The following is a 27,757-nucleotide window of genomic DNA, read 5'->3' as shown; positions in this document are numbered from 1 at the left end:
TTAAAAAAAGCAGGGTATTCTCACATGATTAATAGGGATTCTTTCTGCCTGAACATAATGATATTTGCTATCTATTTTCTCCCTACCAGTCACTGATATGTAAACGTGTAGCCATATCCGTATGTGTTTGTTTAGTTGTATTGCAAGTGAAAGTTTAACCCAAAAGAGTTTTAACTTAAAAAAAATATATATATATATTTAAAGGGCCTGAGTTGCAGGAAAAAACCCACATTTTTCAAATGTGGCTCTGTGTGTAAACAGTTGATCTGCAGGCCAGAGAATGCCATTTACCAGAGACTTGGCCCAAGTGAGACTGAAAAATGTCACCCTGTAATTACATTTGACTCAATTTTAACATTTCAGCTATTCATGTATTTGGAAACATTCCAAATGTCATAATTTTCCCATTACAAGCACTAGATACAAAAGACAAAGTTTTTATTTTAAATATAGTCAGTTTTAAAAACAAACAGTAACTTCAACGTAATCAAACACAAAGCACTTTCACACAAAGCAAGTTATATCCTGCATTTGTTTGTCTAAAATAAGTTTAACAAAGCAAGTTACTTTGGCACATTCTGTAGACAATTCCATACACAAGAGAACAAACACAGGCTTTGTATTTAAGGAAATTTAAGTATAGAAAGAGCAGCAGAAAGTTTTGCAGAATGCTTAATTAGATAGAATAGCTGCCAACATTATGTGTCCTATTCTCAATCCATATGAGGAATTTAAAGAGATGCAATGGACTGTGCCCATAAAACAAAATAAAGAAAACCCCACTTTTTTTTTTTTTTTTTTTTTGGTGAATGTTCCTCTGCATTCTGGTGCCACCACCTCAGATTTTCCAACCATCATTTTGTAGAGAAAAGGGGAGGTAAGGGAATAACAATTTGAAGACGTACTCACCAAATGAATCTACGACAGGACTATCCAGACCAGACTGACATGGGTACTAACTAAAAGAACTAAAAATCCTCTCCACCACACAAGCAAACATCAAGTTTGGAAACACTGCATGCTTCATTGCTTCTTCCTGTCTTGCTCTGGTGATAAACTGACAAGAAGTACATTTTCTGTGAAATCCAGGGATCAGGAAACGCACGTGACTTGCGTAAGTTAGAATCGGTGCCTGTGTCATCAGAACAGAAAACTCAATGGATCATCACCCAGGCCCTTAAAGAACATGGAAAGCATTAGGGTGGTGCAGCAGCAGCAAAAACCACAAGCTAGTACCACATCATCAAAGCGGAAAGCTACAGAACTACCAGCTTTTTATCTCCATCATTCTCTTGCCAGTTAGTAGCTACTGATGTAAATTCTTATAGTACAGGGAGACATACGATCAGAAGCCTCTTCCAAATGCACCAGGAAGCTCTTAAACCACTTGCAGACTGACAAGCAGCAGCAGTTTACAAAAACTAATTAACACAAGGCCTAGAGGTTGTATTTGTGATCCATAAAACTGCTGGATTTCAAACATGAAGTGTTGAAAGACTTGAAAAGTTAACTTATACCAAATATTTATAGAAGGCACATTTGGCAACAACAGTAAATGCAGTATTTTTTTATTTGTATTTATTTTAGCCTTTTACTTTTACAGAGATTAATACAGTGTTAACATCATAGCCTTGTTTTAACGCTTGCCTTTTCTAGACAGGTATCATTCAAATGCATCAAGCTGTTATTTGGACCAAGGCTGCTGTTTATGACATGGTAAAATACTTCAGATTTCAGAGCCTCATTCCCTCATTTTTTTGTGATCATCATCTTCAATAAGCATAACTAGCTTAAGTTTCTGAAAACAGAACTTCTCTTTCATTTAGAAAAATCAGAGTACAAGTCTAAATAATCAGAGAAACTTCTTAACAAACGCATTACCTTCTTAATGAAGAAACAGTAATTAACAAACAGATCAACAATTAAAAGCTCAGGTGCTGTATCTGTGTTTTGCAGGTGGAATTCAAGCCTTAAGATAAGGCTGAGGTTTATGATCTATCAGTTGATTTACGTAAATGTACAAGGAAGTTTTCCAATGCTATAACCAAAGCTCTATGGGCATTTCCACTAGGGTGGAGAGAAGAGAACACTTCATAGGCTTATAAATCAGCAGTAAAAAACCCCAACCAATCAAAAAACACTGAACAAGTATCCGTTAAAAATTCCTGTATGAACATCTTTACTGCAGAGCAGAGATATGACTAGACTTGAAACTGGCAAGGAAATTCAGATACCAGATTGAATCACCACTGATGCACAATAACCTGAGTTGTCCATTTGGTAAAGCAGCCTCCAAGAAGGAAGAAGCCTTTAGGTTTGGTTCTCTTTCAGCTAAGAAAGTTTTAAAGTGAGTTTTAGTGCTCATGAAAAGATGCCAACAAATCACTTCTTTTGTCAAAGAGGGGCACCTGTCTCAGAGGCAAGCAACTCCCTGCCAGTTTGTGAACAGTGCTGTTGCAAAAGCATCAACACCAGGCATGAGACTATACAGATCTCCATAGACGTTCTCCTCTTGGTCTGCGCTGAGCCTGTAAGCAAGCACACCAGAGTGCAACACGATTCAGACAAGATTAACTGAAGAACATCACCAACATGTTTTGCATAAAGCAGAAAGGGAAAACATTTAGTTGTATCAACTGGTGCTGGACTGAGTGGCCCATAAAAATTAAGTATACTTTTTACAGACCTAAGTCAGATTGCCCTCAAGCAAAGTCTTATTCAAACAATCTAGCATAAACATTACTTTTGATTGGTTTCCAGTGACAGGATGCACAGAAACAACCAGAAGTCTCCATGAAGCTTCAGAAAGGGCTTGTAGAGGTGCTAACCAACTTCATCAATTATGAATGTTTAAACACTGCCTATAGACGTTTGTAAGAACCAACAAGAGCACTGCAGTTTGGGCAGGTGTGATCCACATCCTTTAGGGCATCAATGCAGAAGGGAATTAAGCAGCAGCCAGCTATACACCTGCAAAGGAAAAAAAAAAAAAAAATCTGTTTTATCTCTTGTTACATACACAAGAAAGTAAAATATATTTCCTGCAAAAGCCATCAGTAAAACTGGTGCCATGAAGCTTTAGGAACAACACACATGGCTATGGAGTCCATCACTTTAGTGTTCCACAGCTGCTTTAAGGTCCTATAGGACTTAAACACAGATGTAGGCTATTCAAACCACAAAGGGTCAGGTCCCACACAGAATGAGAAAGCACAAACCTGAGAGCTTTGTTACTCCTTAGAGCTATAAAAGGTCATGTAAGAAGAGAAAATAAAGTGCAAATTGGTATCAACCTACCCCAGCAGGCAAAGGCCACCACATGACAGCCAAGTCAAAGCTCCTGAGTCATACGAGAGACGTGTCACTATCATCTGGTTACAGGAAGGGCAGCACATCTGAACTGGGCGGTCATAAAATACTACTGGTTGCTGCACATACACTGTCTGAACTGTAACTGAGTGGAGAAATACGCTGTTTACTCAATGGGTAAATAAGAAAAAAAGGGTAGTTAATCAACTTCCTCTGAGCTAGAACCAGCTATTACTCCGAAATATTTGAGCCTCAGAGCAATGAAATGCACAATGACAAAGAGAAATCACCATGGCATTTCCTAATGCAGAAACACACTGTCTTAAGGCTGCATTAAAAACTGCAGAAAGCCAAATGGTGTTATTGACAATAGTGCACACTGAAGGATTCACAAGAATTGATTCACCTTATTCCCTTCAAAAATATTGTTTGGAAGGTGGGGAACACCTGTGATCCATGATCTTTCATCTTCTGGACAGAACCTGTTACACAGCCACTTGACACCTCCTTAACATGAGGTACAGAGGAGTTTTTGAGGCTTACCCGGGTTATTCACTGGTGTGGGCTGCCCCATGTATGGGGGAGGGTTCATTCCCTTCCCATCCAGTTTCTGGCCAGGTCCATCCAGTTTCTGGCCAGGTTCTGGAACAGGATAGGGGTGAGGATAGCTCACATTTATTCCTATTGTTTCTTCATAAGAAGGTGGTGCAGATGGTACAGGGACACCACTCGGAGCAGACATTGTATCTAAAACATAGAGAGAAAATTATAACAAAATACATTATTTATTGAGAGCAAGTAACAACTAGTTAGGGTCTATTCAGACAGAAAGCAAGAAGATAACTAGATTAAAATGCACCTTTACCAGTATAAAATTTATTGACTGCTATTTGTTTCTGGTAGTATTAAACGTTAATCTTAATTTCATTGCTGTTGTTGCTTCCTTCCCTCTTCCTTTTCACAATTTCACACCACCAATTCTTCCTTTATAAATTAAAAATGCTAAAACAGGGACATGGGGCATCTTTATTAGTATACTAAGCTATCTGACAGTTTCTGCCAGTTCTCCAAGAACAGTACTTCAGACCCCTCTTGTTCTCCTGAAAAATCAAACAGTGTAAGTCACATGGTCGCTGCTAACTAACATGAGCCTGGTTTATTTTTTATAAACTCAAATATTTCAAAAAATACTATTTATCTCTAATGTGATTTCAGACTTTAAAAAAAATATATATTGAAAGAAAAAAAGAAACCCCGAACAGTTAAGTGCATCCAACTCAATGCTTTTACAACTCTCAAATATTGCCATTTTTGCTGCTTACCAAAGTTCCAATGAGTTTGTTAATGTGATTTTCCTCCACCAACTGTTATTTCATTACAGATTACAAGAACGTTAACCATTGCCTTTCCCCAAAGAGGAAAGAAATTATTGTGATTTCAACACAGACTTCCTCTCTTTCTTCCTGCCTACCCAATTCCTATACTCTGCCCACCCATTTGTTGAACAATCTCTCATGGCATCAATGCTGATTAAGTATCTCCCTTTTTCTCTTCCTCGTAAGGACCATCAGACAGCTCTCTGAGAACCACACTCCATTCTTTGTTGTCGCACATTCGATCCCTCTGTATACATGCAAGTCTTTTCACTCAGTTCTAGCTAGGAAGGGCAATCCATATTTGGCATATTAATTCTATACTCTTATAGTAATGCAGAAGCTATAACTAACCATAGCACTAGTATGAATAAAAGAAGAGAAATTGCACTGATGAGGGAGCAAAAAAAGACAAAAAGTATGTTAAGAAATAAAAATACCCACAACAACATAGCATTACTTCCAAAGCATGTTGCACTGAAAATGGCAGCTTGCTGGATATATGCAGTGTCTTGTGGTGCAAGACATCAGGCATTATAAGCTCAACCATTCTCCCCATTGTTCATATCATATCTTGGGACACCACTGCATTGCATGGTAGTAACAGGACCTAAACATACACAACTTACCTAACTATGTAGTCACATAATTCAGAAAACTATCTGCAAGGTTCACAGTCCAACTTTCTTTTTCTAGCTTAAACAAAAGTGACACCTCCTCCCAAAACTAAACTGAACAGGAACGTGGCTAAGTGCAGACACAAGCTGATTCAAAGCTGAGCATTAAAGATCAAAGTTCAGACCTGGTTAAACTCTCAAGGCCAACCAGTGAACAATCCTTTCCTCACAAGCTACGCTGGGGATTTTTACAATCCAGGAAGTATGCTGTAACTTGGCTTTCCAATATGCAGAGTCACTACACAGAAGGACAAGGAAAAGAAGAGGGAAGAATCAAAGAGAGTAACACTGTCCATGAAGACCTCGTTGGCTTTCTGGCCCAGAAGACAAGAGCAGGGGGAAAAAAATAATTATCAGCATAAAACCTGTCTACTCTTTAAACTGTTAAACTGCCTTTGGGGAATTTAGTTCCTGAGAAAATGGAAGATCACAATTTCTTTTACACTGAAATCAATACATAGTCACAGCAGGCAGTGGAGGAACAAAAGTCAGTGGAGAACCAACCTAGAACTGTTGTGCAATGACCTAGTACGCAACAGTTGCCCACAGTGGCCTGAATAATCCTTTTAAGATAGAATGATTACTTTATCAGAGGATTTATTACTCCAAAGTAGAGAACTGTTGTGAAACTATGCATCTACAACCACCTTCTCCCAGATTACCTCATTCCATTCCGTTTACGTGCGCAGCTGAAGTCCAGAATATGTTTGCTGTTTTCAGTATATTGTAATGCTTAAAAGCACCACTTGAACAAACAATCGCCTCAACAAGATTCATCCCAGGAAATAATGTAGCTATTTTGTGCACAGATCTGGAACTTTTCCAGTGTGTATTCTGAAAAAGGGTCTTCTCGTCACCATTTCAAGACATCCGTGTAACAGCCATCCTGGGATCAAAGCATCCTGGACCATGGAGTCCTACTATTAGTGAGCTATGGAAGAACTGCCTAATGAAGCCCCTTTTTCCTTTGGTCTCCTAAAAATCTGGCTTTTTGTACAGTTTAAAATGCACCTCTTTCCACCTATCACCCAATAAATATATCACATTCCTCATCAGTACAGCTGATCACTTCAGCAGCTAGACTGCAGAGAAGGATCCAGCAGATCTACTAGACCAGAAGCTGAATAAAAGCCGTCAGTATCATGAAAACGGCAAACACCATGCTGGGATGCGTAAGCAAAACCAGTATCTGTACAACAGCTGAAAAAGTTCTGCTGCTCTGGGAAAACCCCCATGGGAGTACAGTATCTAAGAAACAAATAAGTGAACAGATTCCAAAGAAAAGCACCAAGAACAGTCATAAAGGCTAGAAAAGAGGACTTCTGAGAAAAAGCCAAAGAAACTGAGTTTTCTTAGTTTCAAAAGACCAGAGAGAATAATGAAGACAGGCAGAAGAGGAACTAAAACTTCTCTGTGAGTAAACTTTAGGAAGTTTAAACTTTTACTCTGAGAGTAAACTTTAAGAAAAACTGTCAGAAAAACTTTTAAATAATAAGCTTTTCCCTATGTCTATTAATAAGGCTATTTAAGCACTAGATAAATTGGCAAGAGAGTTGTGGAGCCTTCCCTCCTGAAAGTTTTAAGAAGGATTACACGTCAGAAATTGTATGTCATTCAGCATTAAGTAGATTAGACAACCTCTTCACATTCCTTCCAACTGCATTTTCCATTATTTCAACACTTGCTTTTGAAAACAAATGCCACACCTTTTAAACACCTACTTTTACGTACACTTTCAGAAGTGAGATACTACGTCTTCTGAAGAAAGCAAGGCCCAATCCTGAAAAAACTGCTTGCAAACCCCCTGCCCCTAGAGCTCATTGCAAGACAGGGTCTAGAACTACCTGAAAATCAGCAGCTTCTACTTAAAAAAACCCAACCAAACAAAAAACAACCAAAAAAACCCCCCAAAAAAACAAAACACAACCCCAACCAACAAAAAAACCAAACTGACCATGATTATAGTTTCTGAGTATCAAACTTATTCAAGCTTCAGGTAAGACAGTAACTGCAGTGAATTGATATGGCAATAAGTATTAACCCAAGGATTAGACAGTAATAAAAACAAAGGTGAGAGGGACATTCTAAAAAGGATTTTCAACATTTTATTTTAGCTTAGGCAAGACTTACATCCTGGGTTAGTAAGTAAACTGCAGATTATACTTCCCTATGCAATCTCTTAAGGCACTAATAGATTTCCCATAGTTTCCATTTGCACTTTGCTCCCTGCAAACAGGTACAGAGCAGCTTATCACTTTCATATGTTTCACAGATACATTCTTATATAAAATACCACTGATACAGACACGTCTGGGAAGAGCAACTAATACATAATGCCTGGTTACAAAGAGGACAAAAGATTAATATGTCAAACCAAGTGATACAGAATCTTAAGCATCCATACAGGATAGGGAAGACTTGAATTTCTAACACCCTAACAAACTGTACCCAGCTACTTACCGAACAGCAGCAATTTGCTACTTGAAAGATAAACAGGCACAAAAGCAAGCTGATGGCAGAATCAGAAACTGAACCCACAAGCTTTGTCTTCTCAAAGCAGACTCTCAAATGCTGCTCCCAAATAATTCAAGAAAGGAAGACTGTTTGGTGACAGGCACCCGACTGCAATAAAAGACAAAGGATAAGACAAGTAACAGAGATGCCAAATACACCTAAAAGTTATCTGCAGGTAGCATATATGCAAACCATTAGGCAACATTAAAGCTATCTCAAGCCAGGATATGCAAACACCAAAAGACCAACAAGCGCACTAAATGCAAGAGTGGGCCTTTTACACTGATACACAAGAAGTTTCCGTTTACATCTGGAAGTTTCGGATCCAAACGCCATTAAGCACAGAGAAGAACTGAGCAGTTCGAGCTTCTGTTCCCAGACTCTCACTACTCTTTTGCTTTGAGTCTTTAGAAATGCATGTGGTAAGACAAAGACCAATGGTTTCAGCTACCCATCCCACATCATTCTTCTGCTCTTCATAAAAAACCTCTCACATTTCAGGTACACAATGGTTAAGGTGGACATTGACTCACTGGGCCCAGCTGCACTCTAACTTTGGGCAGATGAGTCACTAGACTCCAGAGAATTAATAAAGCAGCAAAAGCACCAGCTCCCTCCTCCAGATTTTTCTTTTTTGCTCATTTGCTCAAGAGAAAGAATCACAAGTACACAGAGCTGTGAGCACTTTTCTCAGCCCAAATAATTTCCTTCATAAGCACACACTGGAACAACACTGGCATGGGACAAAGCACCCTTCCAGTTCATTCCTTTCTGCAGAGGTCTATTGCTCTACATACAGAAGAAAGTTAGCATAAAGGGAAGGAAAAGGCTGGTAAAAGCCACAGCATTCACAAACCACTCTATTCTAATGAAATCAGATTAGTTACTTAAACTAGCTGGAGAGACCAGGAAGAAAGTTAAATTCTACTGACAGAACAATGCATGGATACCCTTCTCTCCAATGGAGAGTGCGGCACAGCTCTGTCAATTTTACAACTGCACTAAAGCCACATGAATTTGGGGGAATGGAAGCCTTTTGAAACTGATGAAAATTTAGTAAAACTCAGTGGTGTGCAGAAGTTTTTGCAGGGTTTTGTATTTTGCAAAATCATATGTCAGCTAATTCAAACACTCCCCTCCCCATTTTAATTCCTAAACTCTAACTCCACGCAGCAATCTGAAACCAGAAGCAGAGTTTGCATCTGCTCTTGTAACACAGCAAGAGGATTTGCAGGCTGTACCTGAAAAAAAAGCACAACACCTGGCTAGACTTTCCTTTTATCTTGCCATTGGAAAAAGTGAATTAAGGGAATCAGAACTTCTAAGGTAACTTATCTGAAGAACTCATTACCCAAGCATTCATTATAAAGCCAGGATTCTTACAGCCTTCTATCATTGGCTTCTGGGTTTGTATCTGACTAAAATAATTCAAGATAAAACTCTGACCTGAAACTAGCAGTATGCTCAGAGGCAGATACAGATTGCAGAAGGATTCAGCAGGGTTCTATCTCATTAGACGAGACAACTTTCCAATAGTGTTTATGTAATTAATTAAAATATAAGCTATGACCTATACAATTTTTTAAAATATCTGCATAGAGTTCCTCAGTATACCCTCCCACAACATGGGTTTGTAAGAAGTTGGGCAGTTTCTTCAGAATGCTAATTGAAATATTAAACTGTAAAACCTAGTGTAGATGAGGAAGACTCTTACTCTGACCTTCTTCAAGATGCATACAGGCATTACAGGGAAAGCAAGAAAGAATGTACATTTATCACAGTCCAGAAGTTACACAGGTCTTACTCAACGTGCCCAAAACAACAGGTTGCCCTGTGATAACCTACACCTGCTACATCTGCCAGATATTCACACATTAACTTACACCATTGTCTGTTCTAGGAAGGGAAATGTATTCAAGATTCCCTTCCTCCCAAGGGGCAGATTTACTGTAAGGATGTTAGGGTGCCATTATCTGTGTCATGCTCCCAAATACAGAGACAGAGAGCGCTACAGGGCTATAGCCATCTTCTTCTCTCCCTCACACTCCATTCTTGATGCAGACCAGTCAGGGTCAGAGTCTGACTCATGTGCCTTTCGTGCATCTTCACCTAGAGATAATCACTGTAACAACAAATTGTCCTCTCCACACCCAGAACTGAACACATATTTATTACCATAAATGGGGGTGCATCCCTCATCTTATGAAAATTTTTTATGTTGCCCAGATTGGTATGTTAACGTTACATAGCTTAAAACTGCGGCCTTTGTCTGAAGACAGGATGCAAATGCGTATTCTAAGGATGCAGAAAAATACTTTTTGCCCAGGGACAAATGGAAAAAAAAATGGAAGGGGGAACAAGTCAAAAGTGGAAAGGTAAGTCAAGTCATGCATGCCTTACCCAACAATTACAGATGAATCATTAGGCAACAATTTTTTTAATCCTAGATGGTTTCCTGACCCACACAAGAGCCTAACAGAAATGGATTCCACAGCAGCACACGGATAACAGCAGCAGCAGTAGTAAGTAGATCATCTTTCTGCCCTTTATCAGGATGGGAGAAAAAAAGATCTGCACAGTCCCCACACTAACACAGCATGCAAGGAGAAACTTATGCACAGAAGTGTTGCTCCTGAGAGGCTGGAGAAGATGGCAGAAACTGTAGAGTCATCCCTCTATCCCTGTCCAGCCAAACCTGAGCTTGGCACCTGCTTTTAATGCAATAGCTAGTACCGCTCTTCTAAGAATAGAAGAGCAAATACACTTACTACCTTACAGAACAATTTTCCTTATCAGAAATCTTCCTTAGCCACTCAGGTATGGACCAAAAATGCTCTGCCTGCTTTTAAATTGGCTCCCCTGAAGCTAAATAATTGCGTCTGTATTTGCTTGAAGCCATTCCAAAACAAAGCTTAGTATAAAGAAAATATAATTTTTAGCTTAAATCAGAGTATATGTCCATCATAAGAAATTTTTATAGAAGATAAGCACAGTTAGCTCTATGAAAGCTTCAACTAAGAACATTTTCTTTGTTTGGTATGGATTTACAACTTCCCCATTTTTATAAAAAGAAATCTATATCCTTAAAACAGTGCAATACCAAATGTTGTACATCAATCCAAGACTATTTCTACAAAAGAAAGATCCAACTTGCCACTTCAGCTGCCTACCACTATGGAGTGTTTTCAGCTGCATGAGTTCCTTAGTCTCACTGGCCACACAACAGCATAAATGCTAGTGTTACAAGGGGAGATGGCAACAACATTCATGCAAGAGATCGTAAGCAGCTCATGAAATCAGACCCAACATCTCAGACCATCTGTTTTTACTTTCGTAGAGCATCATTCCAAAACTCAGAATTAATACATACACACGCTCAGCAAGAGGAGGGACATTTCCGTTACACACATTTTTGGGGATGATTTTGAAGAGAAGTACATAGTTTATCTTCCACTGGAAGGAATGTTGCTGAATGTGAACTTATCTGAACACATTACATCAAATTGCTTTCTAGAGAATTTTTACTAAGAGGTATAACACACTAGCAAAGATCCCATGCAAGACAAGGCAAGGACAAGAAAATAAAGTAAGCCTGTATCTGGCTATCCGAGTGATGAACAAGGTGGCAATATCATCAAGAAAGCATACTTTTTATAAGAGTGTAAGAAGTGATTATTTTCTTAGATTTCTTAGCAGTTTTAATTTTTTTCAGGGACTTTTATTGAATGGTATATATTTTGGATGAAAAGAAACGACATATGTAAATTCAGTCATTCACATCTGGGTGCAAGACAGCAGATCTGAAGCAGGGACATCGTAACTTCTACCCAGGGTGAGGGCACAGCGCTGGGCACCACCTGTTGGCAGCACTGCAGAGGAGCTGGCAGCAGAAATGGGGCTGGGGGAAGCTGCCAAATAGCAGGGTGTGTAAAGGGCTGCAGCTGAGCAAGGGAGCAGACACCACTGAAAACAAAACCAGAAGACGCACATGGCTGCCAGGAGTGCAAGAGCCAAGGCACTGTCTCCCTGCCATTGCCATCCAACCCTGAAAGTGTGCAACTTGTCGCAGAACTCCTGCTGCTCTACTGTCAGCCCAACCACCTTCTCCTGGATAAACATCCTGCACATATCCCCACTGCCCCACCTTATTCCAAGAAGCTATGCACCTCAATTTGAAAGACATTACCTAAGCAGGCCTCACGGTGTACAGCACAGCCTGCATTGGGCGGGGAGAGAAACATGGAGAAAAAAGTCTCAGGCCCTAAGAAAATTAAAAAAAAAATAAAAAAATGTTTGACTTACTTGGGTCGTTGTACGTTTGTTAAGACACAGCAGAAAGTTGGTGGCTATAGACAACCGTGGTATCTGATCTTTTAAGTCCAGGAAAACACCCACTGGGAATACCAGCAGAATCTGTAGGCAACACACACAAGGGCAGAGAACAGTTTAGTTGGAAGGAAACAGAAGCTACGACTGGGCAGTTTTTATTAGAAATGAACAAAACATACAGTAAACGAGCCAGATAATAATGCAGAATTTCCCCATCGGGACTGTAGCTGGCTGTAAATAACTCCATAACAAGAACAGAAGTAGGAAACACACTTTGTATTCTGTTACAGCTTTCTATTCCAAAGTCCAAGGGCCTTGGCCTTGAACAACTTCAGCTAAGTAGGTCGTAAGCAGGTGGCTGATCCAAATGACCTCTGGAAATCCCTTGTCCATCCTAAATTACTCTATAATAACCCAGAAAACAGAAGTTAGGTTACTATACTAGAAAAAGGTTACAAAGGTCCAGTTCTGGTTTCATCCATACACTAAAGACTAAATACTAAGTTATGACAAAACTCATGCAAAAGATACCAGTCCTGACGTAAACAAAACAAACTCATTTGCTTTAATCACTTCTTCACTGAGGACAATTCTCCAGAAAACTGCCTTAGTTGCTGGGCTGTCTCCATTGCTGTCAGCTTGGTTCAGGCCAGAGAAGCACTAATTCATCCCAAGTACAGAGACTGGCAGCAACAGTAGGAACTGTATGGCTATTAAATACTCCTTCTGCCCCAAGTACTGTTGTACACCTAGTGGAATGCAGATTCTGGATCAGTATCTTGATATCAAAAGGAAGGTGGGTTTTACTAGTAGACCTATTTTTTTCCCCCTCACAAGACATAATATAAATATATCTATTTGATAACACAGGAATTTCAGACCAGTTTAAGACAAACTTGATTTTCCTGCTTTTTTTGTGAGATGCTCTAGAAACTCCAATCTATCATGGTTCCAAACTTTCTAATAAGTTTTAGCCTTAAACATAACCAGCTTCTCTTGTGCCTACATCATTCTTTGAGCAGTTCTATATCCTAACGTTCATCTCATACTTCCACTACCGTAACTTCTCAACTAGAGTTGTCAACCACTGCCTCCTGTCTGGTAAACCTCTGCTGTTCTTGCAACGTCCATGTTGCCTCCTCACCACTCATGCCTGTATCTGTCCCTGTCAACATCGCTGCCCTCCAGGATCACCCATCCTTTCCTTTCCACACTGTACGTAGGCATAACCAACTACCGCCATGCACCAGCTGAGTGCGGAGCTCAGTCACGCCGCCAGTCACCCTCAGTGCCCCTGGAGCCGTGCAGGCCAATTCCTCAGCTGAGTCAATAGCCAGAACTCCCTTTCCTCTTCATATATACCACCTACACACCTGTCCACATACCAAAAAGGAAAAAAGGAATCTGAAACTGTTGTTGGTTCCTGGTCTGGTATGCTATTTATTCAGCCTTTCGCTCACCATCCAAAAATCTCTCCCTTAAACCTTCAACTACAAGGATAAGGCTCTGTGGACACACATCTCCAGGCTGCAAAACTCAAAGTAAGCGTTATTTCTAAGCAACAAGTTCATTTATAATCATGACTGCTCTTCTCCAACCAACCCAATTCCTGTACATGTTTCCATGGTCGTTCTTCAAAGTTTTAAAATAGGCTTCAGGTATCATCTCTTGATTTTACACTTTTTCTGATCACATCTCTCAAGTCAAAAACCCTTTCAACACCTGCAAGACGCCTACAGAGACCTTTGCAGGTAGAAGAGACAACACACAGAGAAAAAAGAATTTTAGGCTTAAATATCTGATTAGGGCTGGAGTCACTCCATCCACACAAAGTACAGCCAAGACCCAGTGCACAAGCTTCCCAACAATGACATGAGCCTCTTTGCTTCCCTGTAGCACAGAAAAGTCTCTGGAATACTGCTGATTGCCTTCCTCACACTACACAGCTTTCATCAGGATTTCAGTGAAGTCTATAAACATTTCTGTAAAGAACTTGTCACAAGTTTGTTCGCTCTTCCAGGTTACACAGCACTAATATGCTGCACTGGAGGCATGGTAATAGATCGGTAAACACCACAAATGTCTACGCATTTCATAGTTCCACTGTCTTCCCAGCAGACTAAGCAGAAATGCGGAAGGGTTTATTAGAAAGGAAATTGTGTACTCAGTCCAGTGTGGGTTTTACAGTAGCCACGTAGCCAGGACAAACACAAGAGTTAGCACAAAAGGACAGACGTGGCTACAGACGCAGTGTCTACACAGGAACAGTAATTGTGGTAACCTATCACTTCCTTGAGGACAGGCATTGCTCTTTCACACCATTCTCATTTTCACACTGCAGCTTTGGCAGACTGAGGGAACAAGACAACAGTCAAAAATTACTAAACTCAGTAAGTTTTTGTGACAATATCTGTAGTATCAAATATTCCACAGGTATATATTTAAAAACCACTGACCTCCTGTTTTCTTTAGAAAAAGAGAAGTTTCCCCTTGTGACTAAACTGCAGAGCTGCATGCTGATAAACTGCCCCCAGTCACAGCGTGCTGGTTTTGGCTGGGGGTGCACACAGCCAGGACATCTGACCCCAACTGAGCAAAGCAATATTCCAGACCATATGACATCACGTTTAGCAATAAAAATAAGGGGAAGGTTGGCAGGGGGGCTGCTGCTCAGGGACTGGCTGGACATTGGTTGGCTTGTGGTGAGCAATTGTTTTTATTTGCATCACATGTCTTTCTTGAGATTTCTCTGTTACTTTCCTTTTTATGACACTGTTTATTATGTTATTTCAATTATTAAACTGATCTTATCTCAACCCAAGAGTTTTCTCACTTCTACCCTTCCAATTCTCTTCACCTCTCGGGGTGGGGGGTTGGGGTGGGGGGGAAGTTAGGGAGTGGCTGTGTGGAGCTTAGTTGCTGGCTGGGGTTAAACCATGACACACAGCTCCTTCTGCTGTGCAGACACCACCTGACCAAAGACCATCCTCACCTCTGCTTTACGAAGAGTGAATTCTAAGTCAACACCCTTTCATGGATTTCAAAATGGTCATGATCATAACTTCCAGCATGGACACTTCTAGTCTTGATATTTAACATTCAATACTTATTTTTAAATGATGTTGCATTTTTCATTTCTTACCACTGACTAGTTTTGGACAGCTGGTTCAATTTAAAAATGACTACTATGCTTTTTCGCTTTCCCTTCCTGACAACAGATGCAAACAGGTCTCAGGTCTTTGCCGCACTTGGCAGCATCCCTGTCATAGCAACCACCTCTCCTGTGCCTGCCTTTTATTCAAAGTTAAAGATTCAAATCTGCAGCACAGAAAACATTTACCAAGTACTACAGTGAATGGTATAAAACTAAAACCAAGTATCAGTCCCACTAAGTTATCTACCAAAGCAGACATTCCTAATAAAGAACATGATAGCATCAGGACTACAAAACAGTCTCTTCAAATTACTGAGTATTGTGGAGGTAACCACAACTTCAGCTTTTCAACTTAATTTTGCTAAAGTCCCTTCTGCTTTAAATGTCAACTTTGAAGAGATATTTGAACTATTACTTCATACAGCCAGTGCAAACATGTGTCTCTCAGTCCTGGGAACTACTTGAAGATTAGCCTGGGGACAAGAAAAAAAGAAGGTAATAACCCACCTCTCTGGTTGGTATAAAAAAACCCCAAAACATAAAAGCACACCACAGAAAAGAATTCCTTACAAACACAGCTTTCCTAACCTAGCTTGGCCAGGCAAATATGTTGTTGCCCTTCCCTTATTCTTCATCTCTTGCTAAAATTTGACAGAGTTTAATCCCTTAAATTAAACAATTCCTACTTGGTCCTCTTCATTAGAAACCCCCAAGTTGCTCTCCAACACCACAGGTAATTACAGGGGCTCCCTGCACAGCAGAGTTTAAGACAGCTGCTGATCAGCACCACCTGGAATGAAACACAGGTTGAAGGCTAATCTTTTTTTTAAACAATCAGGCAGGATATACAGGTTTATCAGAGCACTCGGGATTTCTGCAATGCGCAGCAGCAAGCTGTAATGCAGCACTTGCTTGGGCACCATCTTGGTTACCTGAACTCCAGATGGTAACGTAACAGTTTACCAACCTGCCGAGAAATGTTATTTTAAAGTTGTGTAAATTTCTCAGGCATTCATGAGTGAATAAAATTCAGTAATAATTACAAAAAAAGAATTCGATATATTATTATTTTAGTAACACAACTATTCAGGTCACACTGAATTTTATACTGGTAAAATAGAAATAGGACCACACAGCGTGTTCTCCCCAGCAGCAGAGGTTGCAGACGGTTAGCACGTTACTTTTACCAAGCGATCAACAATCTCAGACTAATCCTGTGAGGGGCTTCAACTCGGGTCCTGGTGGGGCCGGTAAACCCCCTCCCAGGACAGGGCCGTTTGGAAACGAGCCGCCGCTACGCCGCGCTCCAGCCCGTGTCCCGAGGAGCGGGACACTCGCCGCCCGCAACAGTTGGGTTTCGCCTTCTCTCTCGGCTGCCGGCGGCGGCTCCGGCCTCGCCGGCCCCGCGGGCAGCAGCCGCCGCCCACGGCCTGTCCCGGGCCGTCTCCGGACCCTCCCGCCGGGGCTGGGCCGGGGCCGGGGCCGCGCCGCTCGGGGCACGGCTGACACCCGCGAAGCCCAGGCTTCCCCCAGCGCCCCGGCACCGGCCCGCCGAGCCGAGGCGGCTCCCCCGCTCCGCGGCCAGGCCGGGGGTTCCGGCCCTGCCTGGGGGGTCCGGCCCTGCCTGGGCGCTGCGGGAGGGCTGGGAGCGGCCCCGGGAAGGGCAGAGCTGGGGCCCGGGAGCGGCGGCCGGCGCTGCACCCTCTCGACAGCGGCCCCGGCAGTGGAGCAGAGCCCCCCCCCGCCCCAGCCCCGGCCCCGGCCCCGGCCCCGGCCCGCCCGGCGACAGCCCGGCGCGCCCAGCGTCGCCCGCAGCGGCCCCGCAGCCCTTACCGCTCCGTACCCGCTGCCCGCCCGTCCTCCTCTCAGCTGGGGTGAAGCCACCGTCCCGCAGCGCTGGTCCCGTCCCCAGCCTCGTCTTCCCCCGCCCCTTCCCCCGAGGGCCGCGAGCGGGCGCCCGTGGGGGACTGCCACGGGAGGACAGCCCCCCCCCCGCCCCCCCCCGGGCCCTGTCCGGAGCCCCCCGCTCCCCCGGACCTACCGGCAGCGCCGCGGCCGCTCCCCGCCGAGCCGCGCCTGGCCGTGCCCGGGCCGCCAGCGGAGCCGGCGCGTCCCCGCACCTGGGAGCGGCGCGTCTGAGCACGGGCGGAGGAAAAGGAAAGGGGAAAAAAAAGTCTGTGGAAGTACAAACATGACTGACGCACACGGCCGTAACTTCCCCGCTTTGCTAGGCGAACGGCCAGACCCGAGTACCGGGAAACTTCGCAGCTCTCGCCGAGAAGCCCTCTCAGAGACTGACAAATTAAAACAAGGGATCTTCAGCTTTCCCGTAACCGGCGTAGCCAGGCTCCGCGTTTTGTAGCACAGGAGGAAAAAAAACCTCCCCTAACTCTACAACACCCCTTGTCTTACCAAGTTTAGTTATTTCTGACAACCCGACGTGCAAGAAAACATAAAATTATCGAAACCTTCAACAGATTTAGTAATTTTAACTAGTGCCTTCACAGGCAATTAAATCTGATTCAGTCTTTGGAAAACACGGGGTGTGTCACCCCCTTCCTCTATCCAACCCACCAACTCAAAGGTAAAACAGAAATTAATTACTGGCCAGATCCCTGAAAGGGATTCAGTAAGGAGTGCTTCACCGGCTACAGTTGAGGTGAACCGTTGGCAAGACCTAGTATTTAAGTACTTTAATCTACTTTAGACTGAAGGGAGTCAGTAACCCCTGAGGGCTCAGCAGGGATTGTGCATTAGGCTTTTTGGCTGGAAGCATCTAAAATCCGTTAAAGTCCTATTTTTGTGTTTAAATCCTTCCTTGGATCTCATCCTAAGTAACATGTCTAAAGCTGCTATTCAAACCCATCCCAGAGCCAGGATTCAGATTTCGAAGGACAAAAGGGGCTCTCACCCTGAGCAAGAATAAACCCGACAGTGAGCTCTGCAGTCACAGTAGTCTACTGAGTCGCCTGCAGGTACGGGTACTTGGGGGTTTCATCAGATGTTGGAGTATGAGAGCTCTGGCAGTGTGAATACCCCCAGTCCCCTGATTTGGGGGGAAGTGGGGGCTGTGATTCAGCAGCATTCAGTCCTTCCTATGAGTTAGCATTTGAACCCGAGAGTAGAACGAGACTTAGAGCTGAATATATTTTCATCATTATCAAGAAACCACATTACATATTATATTTTTCTCAGGAGCAGAATACAAGTAATTTTTGCTTTTGGGTTAACTAAAATTGGAATAATTGTTCTCTTTGTAACTAAATCCCCTTCCCCAGGTGGCTCTGAGCAGCTTATAAGCCATATGAGAGAGAAACCATGACTGAACACATCTCCCAGGGTGAAATAAGGCACGGCCTTCAACTGAAAGCCTTCTTACTGTGACTGCCATGCTCTCCCATGTTTTTTGCTTACATCTAGTCAGAGGCTGGCTCATGCTACAGCTTTTACTCCTCCTTGGGGACCTCAGTAACATTGTCCCTTTTGCCCTACTACTGTTTCCACCAAACGTCCAAATACAGCAGGTGGTCAGCATCCATTTACCAGTGCATGAGCATATTTCCTCTCACTACCCCTCCTCCTTCCCACCTATCTCACCATTCACCAGTTCCTCCTTTTCCAGTCCTTTGCTGGCTGGCACTGGAAGCATCAGCTTTAGTTGGTCTGCAGCTGGCCAGGCCACTGCAGCATCTGTGAGACGCGGCCCGCTGGCCCACCTGGGTCAGGCAGGAGTCCCGGGTCAGGCAGGGAGCTTGCCTGCCCTGTAGGGCAACCCAGCACAGCTTCCTGGGCACAGCCGCCTGTGCCATGGGACCCACAGAAGCTATCTTCCTGCAACAGACCCAGTGACTGGGTGGGGACACAGGCAGCTTGAGGAAACATGGCTAGAAATTAAGATAAATCTTTATTATTACCTCTCCCACCCTCCCCATGAGCGGTGTACCTATTAGAATATTTTTGTTCTGAAGACTATAAACATAATTTATTTCAAAAAAATCATAAGAAAAAAGGCCACATGGCAGTTTCAGAAGCTTGAAGCAAGTCCGAATGCAGCATGCTGTACTACGAGAGCTCTACTCCACCACCTCGCCAGGGGCACACAATGTGCTAGGCAGCCCCACCCGCTAGTTTGGCTGTTACACTTTTCTCCACCCTACTGTCATCAACAGGGCTGCTAACAGCGTCAGGGAAATGGAAATGTACACAGAATATTGCGTATATTTTGTCATTGTGCTAATTGCATGTATTGTATTACAGAACACCAGTAGATGTCAGTTTAGTCCAAAAAATGAATGCATGCTAAATTTATTAGCTTTTGCTTTTACAACAGTAAGTTTCCACCAAAGAAACTGAACAAAGTTTAGAAGTTAATGTACATTTAAAAGCCTGTTAGCCATAATGTGCCCTCAATGTGTAAAATAAGTAAATGTCACCTTTTCTGCTGCCTGGAAATCATAGGACTTGCACACATACAAACCAATCTTTGCGTGTGTGTATGTAATTTTGCATATACCAATTTGTTGAATTTCTATGAGTTTTGATAATTTCAATAATACTAGACACTAATGTAGAGTTGTGCCAGAACGCAGTTTCAGACCAGTAATCAATGTACACGCATAGGTTTACAGAGACAGCAAGGTAGATACATTAAACCAAATAATCTGAAAGAATGATGGTTTTTTTCCTCACTGTTGCGATGGCTGATTCAGGTTGCAAAGCAAACAGAACAAGAACTCCAACACAATTCGAACAGTTAGTACAAGCAAAATGCAGCCAGTCATTTTGGTATTGCAATTGCCAGTCAATATCCTGACCTACAATAACAGTTAAAATTTAAGCCACTCATACGTTTGCTTTTCACAATATAAATATTTTTTAAAAGAGAAAAAGCTAAACTTGATGGGTTTTAAAAAAAGACACAAACAGCAGTGTCATCTAGAAGATTAACACTTTAAATATAAATCTTCCAAAACATTTGAAAGTCATGAACAAAGCCAAACCAGACCAAAACCCCAGAATTATCATTTACATAATTCGCTGCTGCAAGCATCAATTGGTTGAAGAAAACCTACTTCAAAGTCCCAAGGGCATGAACTTCCAGATGGGAACAACACTGATGAAGAACGAATTATTTACACTTACAATGTCAGGGGGTACTCAATGAAAATTCAGCTTCTGATCATGGCAGTGTTGACTGCCTGAGAAAGCAGAGCTTGAATTTTGGTTAAAGTGGTAGAGCTTAGTACCAATTTTGCTAATTCTAAATCTTCTCTGAGCTTCATAGCAAATTTAGCTCACCTATGAGCTAAATTTTTTCTCATGTAATTTTGTGTATAACACTGACAAAAAGTTAACAAAACTGGAGAGGATTTATATGCAGTTATTTGAGTCAATCTCTTCCCCTCTACTCCTTTTACTCTCCATTATCAGATACTGTTCTGCTAGGTTGTTAGTGATAAAGAATTTGTAAAAAGAGTTTTCTAGGAAGTAAAATAAGTTAAACAAATTTACTTGTACATATTTGTCAAAACAATCAGTATATAGAATGCACAGGTTTTTCTTATGTTTCTCCTTAATTAATAATACTGATATGAAGATCAGTATATTTAGTCTGAGTATTGAATCTCTTCAATTATGGAATAATAGAATTTCTTCAAGTTCAGAAAATTATTGTCCTAAATCACTCACTGGATTATAGGGGGAAAGTATCAGATGGTAAAGAGCATTTTAATCAAAGAGAGAAAAGTATAGTAAAAACCTATGTTCACAGAACAAAGCTGGGAAAATGAAGATTAATGTCTTATTTTTCCATTTCAATAGTTAGGTGATAAGCAAGTGGAACAAACTGACTAAAGAAGTAAGAAATTCTACATCTTTTGATTACTTCCAGACAAACTCGGCTGACTTTCTGGAAAATACATTTAAGACAAGCCTAGATCATAACAAATCACGTATCACCCACATGGTATAACGCACCCAACTGGTGAGCTAATAATCCCATCTGGTTTAAGAAATAATGCATCAGTTAAAAAACAAAAACCATACACAACACCACAAAACAGTAGTACAACTTGCTATTACGTCATTTGATTTCTAGTGACTTTTGCTTCTTTAAAATTGACCTGCATTTTAACCAATAATAAAATACACATACTATCAGTGCCATGGATGTAAATGAATACAGGTCCAAGGTACAAACGAAGACGTTGCGCTGCCTCTCCAGCTAACAGCAGCTAATCTTCAAGGGAGATTTTCTCTCTCTGACTAGCCAAGCGACCGTGTGACATGAGTTTTGAGGTTCACACTTCAAACCTCAAAGCTGAAAACAAGATATACATCCCACATTTCAGTGTAAAGTGCGCATTCACATTGCTGAGATGTCCTCGAAGCACTGGTAATACTTAGCTGTCATGAGCTGGGCACACAGTTTGCCCAGATGAGATTCAGTTACCTAAGCAGCTCCTTCATAGTAGATGGGAGCATGAAAACAGGAATTTGGGCTGTCTGAGAAAAGCCTCCCTGTTGTATTAGCTGCGCTTGGAGACTGGAGCGCTAAGGGGACGGAAGGTATGAGCCTCTCTGAGACCTCCTGCTGACAAACAGGAAAACCACCTATTAGCCCCAGCAGCAAACTCACGCTTTGTGAGGCACTATGGCTTTATAAAGGTGGTATTTGCATACATACATATATTTGGTAGCCACAAAACTCGATTTGCATATCCCTACTAAAGTACCAACAGGACCCCTATTAGCACCCTGTAGAGTCATTACAGCTATCCTGGCTGAGGTTCCAAATGCAAAACACTCATGGTAGAATATAGAGTCCCCTTAACTAATTCTATGGGGTTTTATACAATGTTTTCAATGGTTGGCACTCTGGGTGTTTTTTGATCAGAAAGGAAAAAGATCGTGTCATTGACTTTTGTTTTTAAATACGTTCTCATGTAGGCTGGACATAGGGCTTCGAGCTCTGATAAAACAAAGACTGGGACAGCGTATTAGTTGATTTGGCAAATATTAAAAAAATTTAAAAGTCTGCCAAATGCTTCATGAGTCAAGGTAATGAAGGATAGACAAGAGCTACATTTTGAAAGAATAATGTTGCCATGTAATAATTCTGTCTACTCTAAGTTAACTCAATTAACTTCAGTGCAAGAGAAAATAATTTTGACTTCTACATGGTCCTCTCCAAGCCTGTTGGGCAGCAGAGCAATAGCTAAAGGAACCACTGGAGCCTCAAGCTTTTGAGCTCAGGGTTTCATCAGCTTCCAGACCCACGCTCTAGTAACTTCAGCACTTTCTGACTGTACTGTGAAGACAGCTTCAGTTTTATTCTCTAAGCTAATTTTAACCTGAACGCACATAAAAATGTCTGCAATAATTAAAAATAAGTACTGCCATAATATCCTTCCTCTCCTCTACTACTACAGAAGTACTAATCACAAAATACTTCAGAGATAACAATGCAATAATTAACAGCTTGCAGAGACAGGCCTAGATAACACTGTTGTATTGTTTCTGCTTGAGTGAGCACTAGTCCTGTTCAATATACAACTATACTGACACGTGCAGTTATCAAAGAGTCTGGCATTATAGGTGCCGAATTCATTTGAAAGTATGGTGCAGTTTGCTTGTGTGAACATGAGCAGAGCCTGGGTTTCAAAGCGGCCAGGAAGTGGGTTACCTTAAATGCTGGTTTCCAAACACTTGGCTTTTAAAAAAGCTGTGACAGGGGGCAGGGGAAATGCAATGTTGATTTGGGAGTTAATAACTTCAACTTAAATTACCCCTGAATATATTCTGTGTGTGACAGAAGGGGGGGGGGGGGGGGGGGGGGGAAGGGAACAGAGAGCCCACAAATACACCCTCCCTTTCAGAAACTACTTTGTGAAGTTAAATACCCTGTGACTGACAGCATCATTGCTTAGGTTCATGTATCAAAAGAAAACTATTGCTCCACACCAGTATGGAACTGGGAGGGAAAAAAACAAAGGAAACCCTCATGATAAATAATGACTTCAAGTCATCTCTCAGACACATGTTATCTTACATAAAACCATCTTCTTTCTCAGTTCCCATTTTCTTTCAGTGTCTTCTACACTTTCCTTCGTGATCCCACCCCCTTCACCTCACCCTGGGTACTGGAAACCGATGGGATAAAAAGGGTGAACTCTCCCAAAATTTGAGCTTTTAAACTGCTCTCAGGTCTCTTCAGCCCACACACTCCCTTCACAGCAGCCACTTGGACACTTCTGCCTGGTGCTCTCCAGTGAGGCAAGTTTGAGGCTGAGCTTTTCCTGGCTGCTGCTGTTCTCTCTTCTGAGGCTGCAGCTGCCCATTTACTCCCATCTTGGCATGTAGAGAACTCCTTACCCTGTCTGTGTGCCAGGCAGATGCATGGGGGTGGGCTTCCTTGCCTGCACAGAGCGAGGGCAGAGGCTGTCCCCCTTCCCAGGGAGGCCGACTCTTCATTTAAGGTATCACAACAACTCCTTCCAATACTAAACATCTGGCATCTTCTTGCCATCCTCTTTCCCAAGCATGCACCCTCATCACTGTACGTACCTTGTTTAGCATGACCATTAAGGAAAAAAAGACCTATTTCTTTCATTTGCAAGTTGGTAATATGAGGGGTAATATGCTTGTGGAAGATTGGAATATTAATGGATTTATTACATGAAACAGAAGTTGCATATCAAGTCTGAAACTGCAAATGATCCCCCAGGATGGCAATTGGTTGACAAAACTGCTAAATTAATCCAAACCTAAATATTAATGCTTTACTGTCCTTCTCTTAGTATTGCTTCCTTCTTAATTACCAACTCCCATAGTGTTATTGGATCATCATAACAGTTAATAACAGCCACCAAATTGGAAAACACTATTTCACACTACAGCAAAACATTTAAGTATGTAAATCATATCATCTCCCCTAGAGAGCGACACAGCAGTGTAGTGTCAAAACAGGTAATGATGGATTTGTTTTTCCCAGAACACTTGGCACTTCATGCAAAGAATTACAAGGAGAATAACAATTCACTGCCAGTAATGGTTCTCCTAGTGTAAAAAAAAACCAAAAAGAAATTATTGTGATAGAAAAGCTTCACATTTAAAAATGGCAGATCTGTCCTGATTAAGTCATCCATTATTTGATGGATTCTCTAATAATGCCATCAGAAAACAGAGAGGAAAATTATGATTCCCAAACCATTTACCCTTCAAATCCATCTTCCTACTCACTTGACAGGGAACAGGAAGGATGTGATTTTAAAAATAAAGCTGCCTGATTATTTTTCCTATAGACAGAACTGAAGCATGATTTCAACTGCTGTGATGCCATTGCTGAACACAGTGGTGCAAAACTCCCATCTTCTCACCCTTCCTCCAGAATAATGCCTGACCTACTGATTGGCCAAGCTGTGGTATAGTCTTGGCTGTAAGTCAGTTTTGCTGGCTCATGTTGTATCTGACCACTGAAACCACTGATCTAAATCTTACATTTAAGCTTTCTGTTGTTTTACTTAAGGCAGCAACCAGACTTATCTTAATGAACTGCTTTGATCCAACTCTGTGAATCTGGAGCAAGTAAGGAATGATACAGTAGTCTCTTGTGCCTAGTTCTGACATAATAATCTTTCACACAGCTGTCATCTGGACACCAGAATTATCACAATCTAGTTGGGATATAGGCAAGAAATACAGAAATATGTAGAGAGATTAAGACCTTATTGCTAAAAATTCGTAGTTATCCAGTGAGGCTCTCCTTAAGGCCTCAAATATTCACTTCTTAAACTCTGTTCCCAGCATCACTCACACACATTACATGTAAAGCCAGATGCCAGTAAGGATTTGTTTTCTGATGCTCCTCTCACTTCATGCTACAAACATTTGAACTTAGCAGTAGTAATACTTGCTGCAGTTCTGGCAATTATGAAATTATTGCTATTGAATTCTGTCTTGGTTTATAATCTCTGGTTGTTATAACTTATGTTATATGATTTAAGAATAGCTTTGACAATGTTTAATATTTTAGTTCCCCACCTCTGGGAGGACTGCCTTCATTAAAGGTACTTTAGTGATCTCTCAAGTGCACATATAAATTAAATGGACAACAGTCTCAGCTGGGAAGGTGTCAGTTCCTGTTCCAGAAATTCAGATATTACATATCATATCTTGTCACTTGATATTGCTTATCTGCAGGAAGCAGCAAACCAGGAAGCTTACCATCTGGGGACAAAAATCAGCACAACTGTCATAGCTACAGAGCTAAAACAGCAACAACAGTGTGAGGATTAATACCCATTTACCAAAACGATGACTAATTATAGTGAAATGCAATCTCAACATCTAGTACTACACATTAAGAAAGCATTTCACCAAATTTGCTGGCAGCCTTGAGTAGCTTTGTTACATATGGATGCCAAATGTTCGGGACACTCCTCAGTTGAATCCTCTGTCTTTTCAGACTAATCCTTTGTGACAAGCAAGGCAATCAGAAAACAACTGAATATCCTTACAGGCAAACACTAGCAATAAAAATAAGTGAACTAGAAACCCTCATGTGATGGTTGAAAGCGCTTGGGGATTTTGAGAGCTGGCTGATCTGGTGTATGCATAGATTCTGCTTGATTGTATACGCAGTTCCTCCCGAAGTTGCCCTGCAGCAAAATCATGTGATCTGTGCCAAAACCAGAACAGAATCTACAGTAACTAAACTGCTTCCTCGCAAATTCATGGCTCAGTTTACTCCAGTTCATAAATAACTTTTCAGTGTTGGTCAGCATACACAGATCCTTATGATTATCACAATGTGCATGACCTCATTGATTGTCATATGGGTGGGCGAATTTAGTATCTACTTGGCTTTGGTCCCAGATGTTTGTTTAGTAAGTCATGAGTTCTCTTATCAGCTTACATTAGCCTTATTTGTGCATCTCAACAGCAGAACAATCTGCCCCAGCTGCTTTGCCACTTGCTTGAGAGCTTGCAGTACTTCAGAGGTACCTGGCAATATTGGGTGACAAATCTATTACCAGAAGCTGCTTACACCTCTGTAGCACTAATTCTCTTACACATGAATGGTGGGAAAGGTTATTAATCAGCCACCTTTACCATACCTCTGCATGACCAATTAACATCTACCATAAAGAAATGGCTCTGCCTACCTGCAGGACAGACAGAGCTATCAGCACAATGAATGTTAAAGTTTCTTTAACCAGCATGTGATTGACACTACTCTATTTGTCCAACAATTTTTATTAATTAAATCAAATTTAAATTACAGTCTTTTTTTAAACATAAAATTGCTTCTAACTGAGTTCAAGTTAGATTTTAAGTTAGATCAATTTATTTGAGGCTTTTTCCTATTAGAATCGTATTTTCAAGCAAACAGCAAAAACTTCACTTCTGTAACCATCTGTTTCACTTTTCACATACTTGTTTTTGGAACCATTTACCATAAACTTGTCTTATTTTAAAATTTGGAAGAAACAGGCAGTGGGCTGTCTCTAAAGGACTTTTACAAGACAAAATCTGTTGATCTCTGATCTCTGCATGAAAAGGGAAATGATCTCATTCAGCAAACATAACATTTTGACAAATGTTGAGGGTTTTGGAGCTTTCCCTGTAAAACAAATCCTTATTGCTTTTGGAAAGGATCACTAAAGAATGTCTTAAGAGTTGTCACTTGCTTTCTACTGAGAAAGAATCAAACTAGTATGGGTCAATAAAGAGTATAGATATCTTAATTTCAAATAGAAAATACTTGTACAAGTTGCTTATGTCTCTAATAAGAGGAATATTTTTGCTCTCATTATTGAAGCAAGAAAATGTCTAAAATTATTTTCTTTTTATTATTATTGGCACATAGTAATTATGCTACTTTGACAGAGTTTCTCAGAATTATTTCTGATTTGTTCCCAGAAGAACATAATTCTAGGTCATTGATTTAAACTTAATTAAGAAGAAAACTGCAAAGAATTTTATGTTTGACAGTTTTACAAGTGGTAACAAGTGATTCATATCCTAGCAAAAGAAATTCAGCTTCCTCAAAAGGGAACCAAGAAAACTCAAGTAACTTCAATTACAAAATCAGTGTCCCAGAAGAGGGATTGTTTGCATTAAGCTACAAATATGTACTATTTTACATATTCCACAACTAAGCAATTTTACCACACAGAGACAAGTATTAGTCTCAAGGATTCAGACATAATATGACTTGTCCACAAGATGGCATACCCTGTGTCCAGAAGGAACTGACACAGCAAAATGCTTTGCAACATCTATGGAACAAAAAAAAATCTTCAATGTAATTATCCTTCTTCATTTCGTTATCCTTTTAGACAACCACAGAAGAATATCTGTCTGTAATTATTTTCATGATTTGCTTATATAATCTAAAA

General features: G+C 41.2%; 2 protein-coding genes across 8 annotated transcripts in view; one reads left to right on the top strand and one right to left on the bottom strand.

Annotated features, from left to right (window-relative positions):
* CLEC16A (C-type lectin domain containing 16A) overlaps positions 1-27,757 on the top strand; it is a 375,787-nt gene that overhangs the window by 288,043 nt on the left and 59,987 nt on the right. The gene's annotated exons all lie outside the window — the stretch shown is intronic.
* Positions 1,552-17,553, bottom strand: LITAF (lipopolysaccharide induced TNF factor). 7 transcript variants are annotated; one of them, XR_012625211.1, is made up of 7 exons: positions 17,398-17,552; positions 12,176-12,286; positions 7,820-7,981; positions 3,853-4,056; positions 3,298-3,454; positions 2,744-2,970; positions 1,552-2,528 (listed from the first exon to the last, which is right to left on the bottom strand). XR_012625211.1 is itself a non-coding variant. In XM_074840510.1 (6 exons), exons 4-6 carry the CDS (start codon positions 4,049-4,051, stop codon positions 2,862-2,864), a joined length of 465 nt encoding a protein of 154 aa, XP_074696611.1. In that variant the 5' UTR covers positions 4,052-4,056; positions 7,820-7,981; positions 12,176-12,286; positions 17,398-17,551; the 3' UTR covers positions 1,552-2,861. The 7 variants fall into 7 exon arrangements, 6 of the variants coding, with proteins under 6 accessions (XP_074696611.1, XP_074696612.1, XP_074696613.1 ...); XM_074840510.1 differs by having other exon boundaries at positions 1,552-2,970; positions 17,398-17,551; XM_074840511.1 differs by lacking the exon at positions 17,398-17,552 and adding an exon at positions 17,190-17,298 and having other exon boundaries at positions 1,552-2,970.

The sequence above is a fragment of the Strix aluco genome, chromosome 15, assembly GCF_031877795.1.
Source record: "Strix aluco isolate bStrAlu1 chromosome 15, bStrAlu1.hap1, whole genome shotgun sequence".
Taxonomy (NCBI): domain Eukaryota; kingdom Metazoa; phylum Chordata; class Aves; order Strigiformes; family Strigidae; genus Strix; species Strix aluco.
The sequence above is the reverse complement of the archived record's forward strand: the minus strand, read 5'-3'. Positions and strand labels throughout refer to the sequence as shown.

Coding starts and splice junctions, on each gene's coding strand:
- LITAF (XM_074840514.1), bottom strand. CDS start 4,051: ATGTCTGCTCCGAGTGGTGTCCCTGTACCATCTGCACCACCTTCTTAT. Junction 3,455..3,852: donor CACACCAGTGAATAACCCGG/GTAAGCCTCAAA, acceptor TTCTCCACTCAG/TTACAGTTCAGACAGTGTAT. Junction 2,971..3,297: donor GGTGGCCTTTGCCTGCTGGG/GTAGGTTGATAC, acceptor TTTCCTTTGCAG/GTGTATAGCTGGCTGCTGCT.